We start from the raw sequence: 12,607 nt of genomic DNA, 5'->3' as shown, positions 1-12,607 counted from the left end.
CATATAGCTGAGACAGCTTTTCAAGATTGTGAATGTGAATCACAGAATGTAAAATTCTGTTCTTTGTTACAGATAGAAAAAAAAGTGATTAACTTAGAAAGTTGTACAATGAGGTGCTTTCTACAAAAATTCTCTGGCACAGAAATCTTTTAAAAATCAATATGATCTTTTCAAAATCCCCAGAGAAGGTATTTTTAAAATAGTCTCACACATTAACAGATGTAATTTTATGCTCTGAAATGAAAGTGCATACTCTGACCATGCCCTATTGTATTTTCCATTCTTTATCCTAAAATCTAACCAATGGGTTAGAAATGCTTAGAATCATTCAAGCTGTTTTTACATTAATTGTTATTATTGCGGGCACTATTATTTCTTTTATGCCATTTCTGTCTACAGATGTCTTCACAGAAGCATTATAATGAGGTAAAACAACTTTGGAAGTTTGATTACATTGATTAGTTGCAAACTGCACAACTAACAGAAGAAAGTTCCATCTCTGAATAAAAATTAACCTGAAATAGAGCTATTTGCACATCCAAAGGTTTCGGTGATACAATTTGTTTGGCTTGAAAATGTTTCTATTAGCACAACTAAGGGGCATAGTAACCTGCACAACAGTGTAGAAAATGCGAGTGGGAGGACAGCATCATACAATTATACTTGTATTTTAACATTTTCTTAATTAAATAAAACACCCTTTTAAAGGCACTGAGGTTTAATTTGTATAATGTTTTGCTGAAGTACATTTTGGTGACATGGGTTCACCATCAGTCTGTTATGAACAGTCAGTAAGAATGTCATCTTATTGAATTACCTCAGTGTTCACAAAAGAAATTCATCTAGTCTGCTTTTGTAACTGAGACAATAATAGTTCATATGTCTCAGTCTTGTGATTTGGTCCCATATCCAACCAGTTCTCAATAGTATATATCTTTTCAGTTTAGGAAATAATACTAAATGCACTTACATGGTAGAGAGTGTTTACAGTCTATGCAGAAATTGTGGAAAGGCCATTTAAAATGCCAAGATTAGATTAGCTCGTACATAAGCAAAGTATAGCTTAAAACAATTTACACACACACAAAAAAACCACCTCTGGAGTATAAACATGGTTAACTATATGGTCTATTAAGTGGAAAAATCTTATCGTGATAATAGTAACTTTACTTTCCCCCTCAAGTTACATCCATTTGAAAGAAACTGCCAGTATAAAAACATGAACTAAATACCCAATACACCCAACTAGTGCCACATGGGCACAAATACAGTGACAAGTTATATGAACCACTGAATACTGCTTATCATTATAAAGGATAATATGGATAATGGTATTTTTAAAAAATACGTATGGAAAGTTAAAAAGGAATATAAATTTTCAATATATCAGGATGACAAAATCACTAGTTAACATATACTGTTCATGACTCATGACTTTTAAAAATAGTTTTCTGAAGTTACCTCTCATTTTTAGTGGATACATAATTTGCTGAAGAAGCTAAAATCACAGATTACTCTTATAGTAACCATGAGAGCTTTCAGGAAGTATCGACATGAATTAAAGTTTGCCAATTAGCAGAATCATTTTCCTTTTCACTAGTCTTTTCTCTTAGGAAAGACTACTTAAAATATCTTGACTCTCTCAAACGTCACTTGGAATGGTCATGCTGTCCACATGCACAGAACTGTGAAATGCCATAAGAAAATATTGTAGTAGATCCTATACTTAAAAGCTCAGTAACTAACTCGCCAAAGGCAGAGTAGTGATATTTGTAAAAGGTATCTGCTAGTAGATCAAACAAAAAATAATACCAGATGATGTCTCACCACCAAGACAATACAGGTTTTTATATGTTCACATTAATTAACTCGGCTACTTCTTGTCTTTAGGATTACTCTAAAGTTGTAGCATATTGTGTATCCTTTACCATGTAAAAATGTCAAGCAACAAAATGGAAGTGGCAAACTTAAGTAATGAAATATTCTAGAAAAATGGACTATATGAAACAGGCATGAGAAGTAAATGTTTTCGTCAATTTCCTTTTACTATCAGCTTCACAGTCACATGAGTTCATACACAAGCAATGGATCATGTGGCGCAGAGACACCAAAACCAGCTGCTGGAATTTTAGTATTCTCTTAAAGGAAAAGATAAAATGTAGAGGGATTTTTCTGAGTTTAAGGAAAAAAAAAAAAGGCTAAACTGTTGACAAGCAATCATATTTCGCACTCTGGAAAACTGGCTGCAGATGGAGAAAGCAATCTCAGGCACAGTGTGAAACAGGATTAAAATCTGCATCTATATTACCCTGAGACAAATCTGTAAAGGCTGGTCTGAGGAACACAGGGCTTTCAACTTCTCTCATCATTGATTTTACCAGTTTTTATATATATATATGTGTGTGTGTATATATATATATATATATATCTCACAAATTGAAAGGATAGAAATGTTGCTTTTACTTTGGAAAATCGTAAACCACAGCATTTCAAGTTTTAAGAGAATCTATCAACCACTGTATGTCCCTGGCTTTTTTAACTGTGTAATGTGCTTACTTAATGCTCTGAAGGTGATAACATACAGGACAGTCCACAAAGGACTACACCTCAAATGTTATTGCTTACAAGGTTTTAAATTCAAACCCACTTCCTAAAGAAAGGAGAAACAATGATGTTTTAGACCAGTCATGTACAGCTTCAGCAAGGTAAATCAGAAGTTTTCTGACCTAACGGGCAGAGGGGTAGTTCTCTCTAACACTGTTTCACAAGCTCTGTTTCCTAATCTAGGGACATAGCAGTCAAGATTACCATATGTCCCACACACTTTATCTCCTGCATATTACCCCGAGACTGTGAGTTCACCGTTGCCACAGGAGAGATATTTTAAGGTTATGCTAGATATTTCCATGAAAAAATCGGTGCAGTGATAAAGCAGCAAAAAGAGCAAATAAACCATGAAGAACTATCAGAACAGAGCACACAATGCAGAACATCCTTATTCTACTTCCTCTCTCCATGGGGTGATTGTATTTTGAATGTGGTGGACAAATCTGGCCTCTCCCCTTCTTCGCATCCTGAAAACAATATAGCAGAACTGGAAAATGCTTAGAAAAGGACAGTAAGGTTTATGAGAGATACAGAATGAGTTAAAGGAATTAATATATGAGCTAAAGTTTATATAGTTTATAAAGCTTGTCCTTAGCTAGAAGTTTCTCAAGACGTCTGCTTTGCTCACAGAGACAGGATGAGCCAGATGCATCTTTTGTCTCATGTGGTGTGGCCAGTCTCATGCTCTCAATCTTTTGGCCACAACGTGGTCAGAAACATGAGGTGAAATGGGAGGAGGCATGAACTGAAATACAGTTGTTATTAGTATATTTTATTTGTAAATAGAAGTCTGTTTACAGCATGGATAAATATATGCATGGTCATGATAATCTTGATAGAAAGGAGACTGAAGTACTTTGGCCTCAGCTGAAGTATGTAATCAGGACGTCAGAGAGTTTTGCTTACCTGAATTGATGCCTGACCTGTAATTGCTGCACTACTGTACAACTTTACTTCCTGCTTCATACTTTTGAATGTGTTTGGAAATGACAGATCACATGCTTCATGATTCAGTTCTTACAGTAAGAATTAATAATCTTCTCTAAGAATTAATAATCTAATTACTTTTGTCATTTCTACTAAAGAAAAAGAGATATACCTTCAAAAGCAACTAGGGATTTGGGAACCCAAGTCACTAACTGCAAAAGTGACCAGACACTCACAGATGAGCACAGCAAAACTAAGCCAGCTCTCAAAGCACAGGTCCATTCACGTGCTACTCAACAGCATCTTGCTCATACACAACCTCCAAATCCCAAAAGCTAGGTTATTATTAGTACATTATCCACCTGATCTAAGGTGCTGTACCTCTAAACAGAGACCAATCACAAGGGAAGAGCACTGTGCTCCTGCATCTGCGTAACACCTGGCTCCAGAGCTAGTTAATTGGTTGCTAGCTCCTGGTCTTCTACATCATGCTTCACTGTGACAATACAAAGAGCTTGAGCATTAGATAAATAAAAGGTCTGTAAAAGCAGGCAGAATTTCAATATTATTCTGCTGAGCAGGTGTCCAATACAGAGTATCTCAGGTTTGTTTTTTTTTTTCCAGTATACTGGTGCTATTAGTCACGAAATTATTTGTATCAATCAAGAGCTCTTCAGAGAACAGGAAGAGTTTGATTTGCATTTTATTGGTTTCACTCAGTGGAGAAGACTGCAAGAAGAACTATTGAAGGGACTTCAGTCATTGTGAGCATCAGCCAAGATTTAATTTTTTTTTGTTTGTTTTCTTTTGAAAACAGAAACGATGACATGTTTGTAAATTGAGTCAGAAAGTTATCAAAGTGCTTCCTAAACTACTTTTTTAAGGCATTATTTTTTTTCAACATAAGGCAGCTCACTCAGATCAGTGTTCATTAAAAAGAGAAAATACTACATCTGCTGCATAAGGAATTAGGTAGTTCCTCATCAGACTTCTTTGTCTCAAATAATGAGGACAGTAATATACACGTCAGTAAGATTGTCAAGATGTTATGTTTTACGATCTGTAGTACTCATTTGGTTTTTGTCACCAGCTGTTCTTTGTATTCTGGTATGAAAGTACAGTATGACATTTTTGCATACTGTTAGCATTTACCATGCTTCACCCCAGGAAATATTGCTGTTCCCCAGGGGTGATATTTTGCTGCAAGACATTTACTTTATAACAGTGATTGTCTCTCTGACATGAAGGTAGAGAGTAATAAAAAGAGAAAGTGGAGATTGCTGAGCGTATTTTGTCATTTACTTGTTACTCTTCTCATGGTGATAAATTTCCCCAAACTCCAGCTTGAGCACTCTCAATTTCATCATTCATTATTCTATTTTCACCTCCAAATCAGACAATTACACACATTCAGACATTAAACGTATTTTCTAGAAACAATGTGGCAGACATCTTTGAGAATTTTAGGCTTTAGACAAAAGCAAATGCAGAAGGTGATAAACAGGAGTTACAGACAGAGATAATACATAAAACACGCAGGAAACTACCACTTCTGACCAGACGGAAATACCACTGTTTAAGTAGACTATGTTCCACTTTTTCATAACATCATCCACAATATGATTCAGGCAAGAAATGAACCATGGTAAACCCCTGAGCCTGCAGTGGGCCTTGACAGGACAACAGCTGCCAGTCTTTCCGGAGTGAGAGCAGGTGGTGACCTACATGTGAACCATTTCTTGGTGCTTTGGAGTTCATCAATTTCAGTTCTCACTGAAGAAGACTTAAGGGCCTGGTATAGTCAGACTAAGGGGTCTGGACACAAAGCTAATGAAATGTTAATTATAATATATGCTTACTGCTTCATTATTACAACACTGATACCACAAGCCAGTCTGCAATGTATCCGGATTCACTGGAAAACCAGTGTAAGTAAGGAACCAAGAGGTAATGTGATAAACACAAGGGCACGTGCATTTAATATTAGGAACAGCTAACTATACAGCTTGTTGGAACCTATTGCTGTGGAGGTTTTCCAGTGAATCCAGTCTGACTATACTGGACCCTTAGGCCTTCTTCATTACCCATTCTCTTGTTTCTGCTTGCCTCTCTGTCAGATGAGGCCACCTCCTCTCAGAGGGAGGAAAGGAGTTCATCCTAGCACGGTGGTGCAGCACTGGAGGTTCATGTTTTAACTGCACAGCTGAGATTTGAGCAGTAAGTTGGTACTGGTATACAATATTGGTAGCAAACTGTAAGAGAATAATGCAGAAGGCAGTTTCCTTGTACAACTCTAGAGTTGATGCAAAATTTAGGTAGAGGTTTGAATTATTTTAATCATCTCTCTATTGAAGGTAGTTTACTTAGATTATCTTCCTTAGAATTGCCTCCACCTGCTGTGAAACAAAGCTTTACTATCTGTTATTAAGATTATGCATGATTGTTGTTTGATTATTGTTAGTGATGAGTTATTTTTAATATGGTCTATTTCTTTTTATTTTAAAATTTGATTTTTGCACATATTCACTAAAATTCATTGTACTTGCTAGTGATTGTAAATCTATAGACACTTGTCGGCTTGAAGTTTCTACATACAAACTCAAGTGCTGGAAATCTTGCTGAAAGAGACTTGAAGAAGCATATAAATACATGAAACACACTTAATTCCATTTTTCAGCCGAGTGAAAATTTGTGGATTTTTCTTTTTTTTTTTTTAAATTTCAAAACTTCATATTGCTCTATCACTAAGTAGAGTTGTGTAAGAGAAAAAGAATATGACGACATTGCCCATCCTTCTGCTCAAGAAAAAAAAAAAACCAAACTGGAGAGAGGCATCACTTTAAACTTGTTTTACATTCTCCATCAAGTAGAAAGGCTATAATATTCCTGCATTTTTAAACCATCTACTAAAAACAGACAGGCTAAACTATTTTATGAATTCACAGGAAAAAAAAAGTGACAATTTTAAAATAAAGTTAAGCTTTTACAGGTATCACAGTGGTTTGCAGAAGTAAGATTATTTCACTTTAAACTGTTTACTACAGCGGCTAGCATCTGCTGATAAACTCTGCAGACTTACGTGATGCTCAGTCTAGCAACAGCTCATATTATATTTAACAGACAAGATCAAATTGATGCATAGTAAATGTTAGCAAGAAAATAGAACAGTTCATGAGCAAAAAGATGTGATGATTGAAATGGCTCCTTCTACTAATTTATACTGCTACTCAGCTTGCAATATGATCTATTTGATAATAAACACATACACAAGCACTCAGAGTGTGGGGTGCCTACGCATGCTGGTGAGAAATTCTTATGTTCAAAGTTTGAGAGCTAGAGATAAGTTCTCTTATGTAACAGGAATTCAATTCAACTTTAGAAAATAAATTATCATTTCAGAAAAATTGAATATATAGCATTTTGGATTCAAGTGAAATGTGCTTTCAGATAAAATTTGACATCTTATGTCACGTAGTATGACTGTTCTTATCTATTATGTACTACACAGCAAATGTGCATTTGCCAAACAACTTAATTAAACCTTTTCAAGGGAGGAATAGTCACTGAAATATCATTTTTCCAGTGTAAGTAAGTAAGGAACAAGAGGTATTGTGATAAAGCAGTGATGCTCCTTTTAGATAGTTGTATAGTTTTGCAGATACAAATGTCTAAATTTTAGCATTGCTTATGGAATAAACTCTGGCCATATTATAGGGTTAAAAAAAAAAAAAAAAGCATTCTCAAGGCTTTTGCATGGCATTTGCAATAGAACAAATGCTATCATTATTTTGCATTGAAAGTTCAGCCTGATAGACTAATATTAAGAAACGTTATAAAATTATCCTCTGCTTTCTTGAAGCAGTTACTGAAGTTTGGATCCAAGTATGCATCACAGGTGTTAAAATATAAGGCTGGAAAAACAGTATATAATTTTCAGGAAATTATAATGCTTATTTTCTAAAGCTACTGAAGTTCATACTGGCCTTACCTGATCCACTAATTGAGAGTAGAGTTCATAGCAATTGTCAAAAATGTATTTGTAAGTTGAGTCCAGGCAGGCTCTTACACAATCTTTCACCACAGTACTGGCTCGAGGTGGGCTCTGCAATTCAAGGACCTAATGAAATATTTCATAAATGGTAGAATGTCAGAATTAGATTGAACACAAAAAATACAAGCATTGCAATGAATGTAGGTAATACAGGATGAAAAATGTTGAAATATAATGATAAAAGTATTTAAAATTGTATAGATGTAAAGTAATCTTAGTTTAAAGATGCATTAAAAGACATAATTATGTTAAGACATAGACTGCATCACTAAGTTTTATTTTAAGAAAATTATTCATATGACGAAAGAGGCATATGTGCCCAAGGGTTTACATCTTTAGATTTTCCACTAGAGGTGGAAAACCTAAAGATTTTTCCATTATTTAGGAAGTAATTAAACTACATAATTATGTGCTTTCCTCTGAAAAATAATATTAGCCAAATAGCTCTTCAGTTTTTAAAGCAAAGAGCTCAGCTTTCTGGATCTCCACTTTGGATACATTAATTTGAACTCCAACTTAACAGATTATTTTAATTTTCTTTATACAGTGCCTAATACAATGCAATCACACGGTATTGTGAAAAACATTGTTTTATGTTTCTGTATTTTTCACCCAGTAATATCAATGTGTACCATTCCATTCTAAAAATAGTTCAGAACTTGACCACCTAGATATCAGCATCTGCAGTGACTAAAGCAAGTATTGGTTATCAGACTTATTTTGCTGTTCGACATGTGATATTATGATACTACTCAGAAAACATAATTCTATATGACATATATTCCTAAGCAGTTCAACTGAGTTTGCTTTATGGAACTTGACTTTAAACTAATTAAAAAGGTAAGTTTTTTGCTTGCTTCAGGTGACGTAAAAAAAAAAAAAAAAAAAAAAGATTGTTAAAAAAAGGAAAAGATAGTTGTTTATTTTTCAAAGATAATGGCTTTTACCACATTGTTAACAAAAGTATGAATAAGATGACTTTGCTTCAATGATCTTCAGTAAGCTGAGAGATTTAATTTAAAACTGAAAGAGGTTAACTGATTAAGAGTATTAAATACAGTAAGATTTTCATGGAAAATAAAGGCAATAGCTTTTATTATTATTATTATTTATTGTACAAATAGAGGACAATACCTTCATACGGAAAAAAGTAATGCTGGTAAGCAGGTCCACAGTTGATTTCAGATCTTGGAGTCTTTCAGAATTGCTGGCAGGAAAATTGTCCTGATGAATCAGGGAGAGAGGAATCATGCAAAAATTGGAGTTACAGGTAAGATCCTTGAACAGCTAGGAAAAAAAAACCTCTAGGAAAACAAAGATGCTGCTTGGAAGGATTAGAAATGTCCACACGTTACCTGAATTCTGCCTGTGAGGAAGGTAGTGATGAGTATCCCTTTGACATGCATAGGAACACTTCTGATAATGCTCCTATATTTGTAATACGGATGATTTAAAATATTGTGATATTTCCAAAACATTAATGGAATAAAAAGTACCACAAAAAAAAAGACTGGAAAATGTTGCTAATAAAAGTAATTTACGGATTCTCCATGGTACATAAATCACTTTTAGACATAAATGCAGTTGTAAGCTTAATGAAGAAATGACATATGAGATTTTTGCTATGATCTCCAGGTTAAGAGGAAAACTGATGGGAAGTAGTGTTATTTAAATAGCTTCATACTAATGAAACATTAGCCAAATATCCTCATACTCCAGTATTATCTGGATAGCATTCTTCATAATGAAAAGATCCTAGGATGAACATATCTGCTGCATGAAGGTTATGGTCTTAAAACTGAGTATGTGCAACTTCTACTACCTCTAACGCCTTGAAGTTCTTTTAAATATTCCCTTTTTCCTTCAGTTCTAGAAAGCAGGCCAGATGAACAGAGAAATCCCTGAGCTGGAGGCTGCCATTCCTAGAAGCTGAAAGGAGAGCCAGAGCTGATGACCTAATTAGTTATGTATAATAAAAAAATTTCACGATCCAGTGGAATGGAAAAGGAGAGGGAGTTCAGAATGGCATGATAATGATATGGCAGGTATTCAGTGCATGCTTCTTTCCTGAAAGGCTGGGTTTGGAGCATACCTCCATGGAAAGAGCATCCATGAGGCAGAAATGATACTGGAATTTCTATCACATAGAAAAATGAGGAGTCAAGTCTCTTTCAACATTCCTAGAATCTTAACATGGAAGTTGTAGGAAAGATGTCAGCCTCTCAGAATAAATACAGCAGTATCTGCAGTTTGCATTCATCAGTCAGAGAAGGTAAATGCCAGATGAATTAACTTAATTAAGTTATGGATTGATTTAACCAAAGTTGTTGAATTCTAGTCTTTCTTGAATGTCTGGTCATCCCTTGACCCATTCTTAGCTTTTGGAAAGAAAAGAAAAACTTTATTCCAATTGGAAAAATATTGTTGTTGAACTGCTTAAATTCTGTAAGTTTTTGTTCTGAAGGATTTGGGGTCTCATCAGTACCCAATATTTTCAGCACCTATGCCACAAGAGGGATTAACCTCTAAAACTTCTTTAAGCAGATAAAGTGCACAGGGATATTTACAAGAAAAAACATGAGAGTTTTCCTCTAGAAAGAATATGTTGCACATACCCTGTATTTAGATAAATCAATCCTCAGAGAATTGTGCAATTGATCCAGGAGTTTTATGAACTTTTCCCTCTGTAAAAAGAAAACAAGAATATGTTGCGTAAGAACTTGCAGGTTCCTGTAATTGATGCATTTTTAGAAAGCTGCTTCCCATTCTTAACTTATTTGAAAAATAGATTGTTTTCCATTATTTAATATAAAAATGTTGGGATGAGATATCTGTGTTTCAAGGCCAGATAATACATCTTTTATAACTTTATTTTCCCTTTCTATCCTCTATTGTGATTTACTCAGTACACATTCAACACTGTGCAGCTGTGCAAGATATTAGTGAGGTGACAGAGTTTCCTATGCAGCGTTTTCCTTTCTTAACAACTGATGTGTTGTTAAATAACTAAAATACCTAGAAATTGAAAAGCATTGCCTGATGTCTCTGACCAAAAATGCAATAATAGCATTACATCAGTATAAAGTCCGAAGTTTTAAGTTATGTTAGCAAGGCTTACTAAAACCGATAAGCTTGTTAAATTTTTATATTTGCCTTGTAATCACTTACACTCTTGAAGAAAGCACTTCCCCCTCCCTTTAATGTGTAAGAAAAGACGCTCATTTACAGCAATTTAGTGTAAAAGTATGATTGAGAATTATACTTCATAAACAGTGGGTTTTGTTAGAATAAGCTATAAGCACTTATAGTTTTCCCTTTCATGTGTGGAGATTAACTTGTTATCTTGATAGACGAAGGTGCAGTGAAAACATTTTGCTGTGAGATATCCAGCTGAGTTGTGCCATTTGCAAGTAATATTAATGAGAGTTTCAATTTATCAGTCTTAAGATTAGAACATATTCCATAGTCCGCTGCATAAAATTTGTAGAAATCCTTGCCAGCCTATGTGAAAGCATCAGGCTTGTGGAAGTAGCAAGATCTGATAGCTCTCAGAAAGCATGATTGTATCCACAGCATCCCTGAAATATGATCAGGACTAATATGAAAATAGAGTTCTTCGTGCACTGTCTCTCATCAGTGGAGCACTAACCTACACCAAAAGCCACTAATTTGGCACAGTTCCCTTAAGGGATCAGTCAAAAGGGAGCTTTTTTGTCATGTTATAAATCTGTACCAAAATATTCAGTCAGCCAAATCCTTCCCAGCTGTAGACTGAGGATGTGAATGTGAGGTGTTCTTTTTGATGAATGACATGCAGCTATCCACTAACGAATGCCTTTTGACCCAAGAGAGAAAAATAGTCCAATATTTGGTCTCTAAGTCAATTGTTTGATAAAAGAGCTCTAAATCTCTATTAGTGATGCTTACTACTCTCTTTCCGTCCATCTGTTGAACTAAGAATTGGATTGGAATTTGCGTCAAAGGTAAACTGACATTAACATCAGAGAAATGACTTAATCTCTGTTCAATCTGAGGATAAAACTAGTTCTCATGATTTAAAAAATTGAAAAAATTCAGCTAAAACATTCTAAATTTCCAAAGTTGGATCAAACTCAGAAGTCTAATAGAGCTTGAAAATTGAAAGAGAAGCCTTGTTTCAACAAAGATGTTGAGTCATTCCATAATAAATCTTTGATTAGCTTACAAAAGAAAACCTGAGTAACAACAGAGCAATATTGTGCTGTCATGGTAATGCAATAATTAAATCATAAATATTCTGATAGTGCTTTTAGTCTATAAAACTTTTTTACATTAGAGTAATGGAGCAATGTTAATATTCATCTTTCAAATCAAACCTCTAGCAGCAGGAGATAAAAGTTCCAGTTCAAGAACATACTGTCTCCAAGCTGAAGACCCAGACCTGGATACATTTATATGGGACTACTTCCACCAGACTTAACATTTGAAAGAAACATAAATTGATAATTAGAGTAAATATTTCCCTAAAAAAAATTACTGCACGGATCTGAAAATAATGACCTAATAAATTCTTATTTAACAGACTTACGACATACTTGAAATTTGAGAGTATATTAATATTAGTACTACTTTAGGAGTATTTAGAACTAACTGTTTTCTACTTACAGCTGTAAGCAGTAGCATCAGATCCTAAGAACAGTCAGGATTCAGCAATAATAAGAAAAATCAGTCTTTGATATTATTACTACACAAAGTGAGTTTTATAGATATAAGTTCTATCTTAAAGATATTTGTCCACTAAATGCAAACTAATATTTAGTTTCAAATATTTGAGGCCCTGTATGAAAAAATTATGCAAGAACAGAATAATAGAATCATCAAATGGAAGGGACTTTTAAAGACCATCCAGTCCAAATCCCCTGCAAGCAGCAGGGACATCTCCAACCAGATCAGGTTGCTCAGAGCCTCATCCAGCCTGGCCTTGAACATTTCCAGGGATGGGGCATCAACTACCTCTCTGGGCAACCTGTACTTAATAAACTG

At 34.6% G+C, this 12,607-nt stretch overlaps 1 protein-coding gene across 3 annotated transcripts in view; it reads right to left on the bottom strand.

Moving 5' to 3' along the window:
* Positions 1 to 12,607, bottom strand: part of UNC13C (unc-13 homolog C) — a 160,447-nt gene that overhangs the window by 68,161 nt on the left and 79,679 nt on the right. For all 3 annotated transcript variants that reach the window (XM_086757419.1, XM_086757417.1, XM_086757418.1), the window contains 3 exons: positions 10,201 to 10,269; positions 8,720 to 8,809; positions 7,523 to 7,651 (listed from right to left, as the gene is read on the bottom strand). In XM_086757419.1, coding sequence (XP_086613545.1) covers positions 7,523 to 7,651; positions 8,720 to 8,809; positions 10,201 to 10,269 — 288 coding nt within the window. The remainder of the gene's footprint in view (positions 1 to 7,522; positions 7,652 to 8,719; positions 8,810 to 10,200; positions 10,270 to 12,607) is intronic.

This window comes from Chlamydotis macqueenii, chromosome 12, assembly GCF_036417535.1.
Source record: "Chlamydotis macqueenii isolate bChlMac1 chromosome 12, bChlMac1.mat, whole genome shotgun sequence".
NCBI classification, from domain to species: Eukaryota; Metazoa; Chordata; class Aves; order Otidiformes; family Otididae; genus Chlamydotis; species Chlamydotis macqueenii.
Note: the sequence above shows the minus strand (reverse complement) of the source record. Positions and strands in the feature narration are given on the sequence as shown.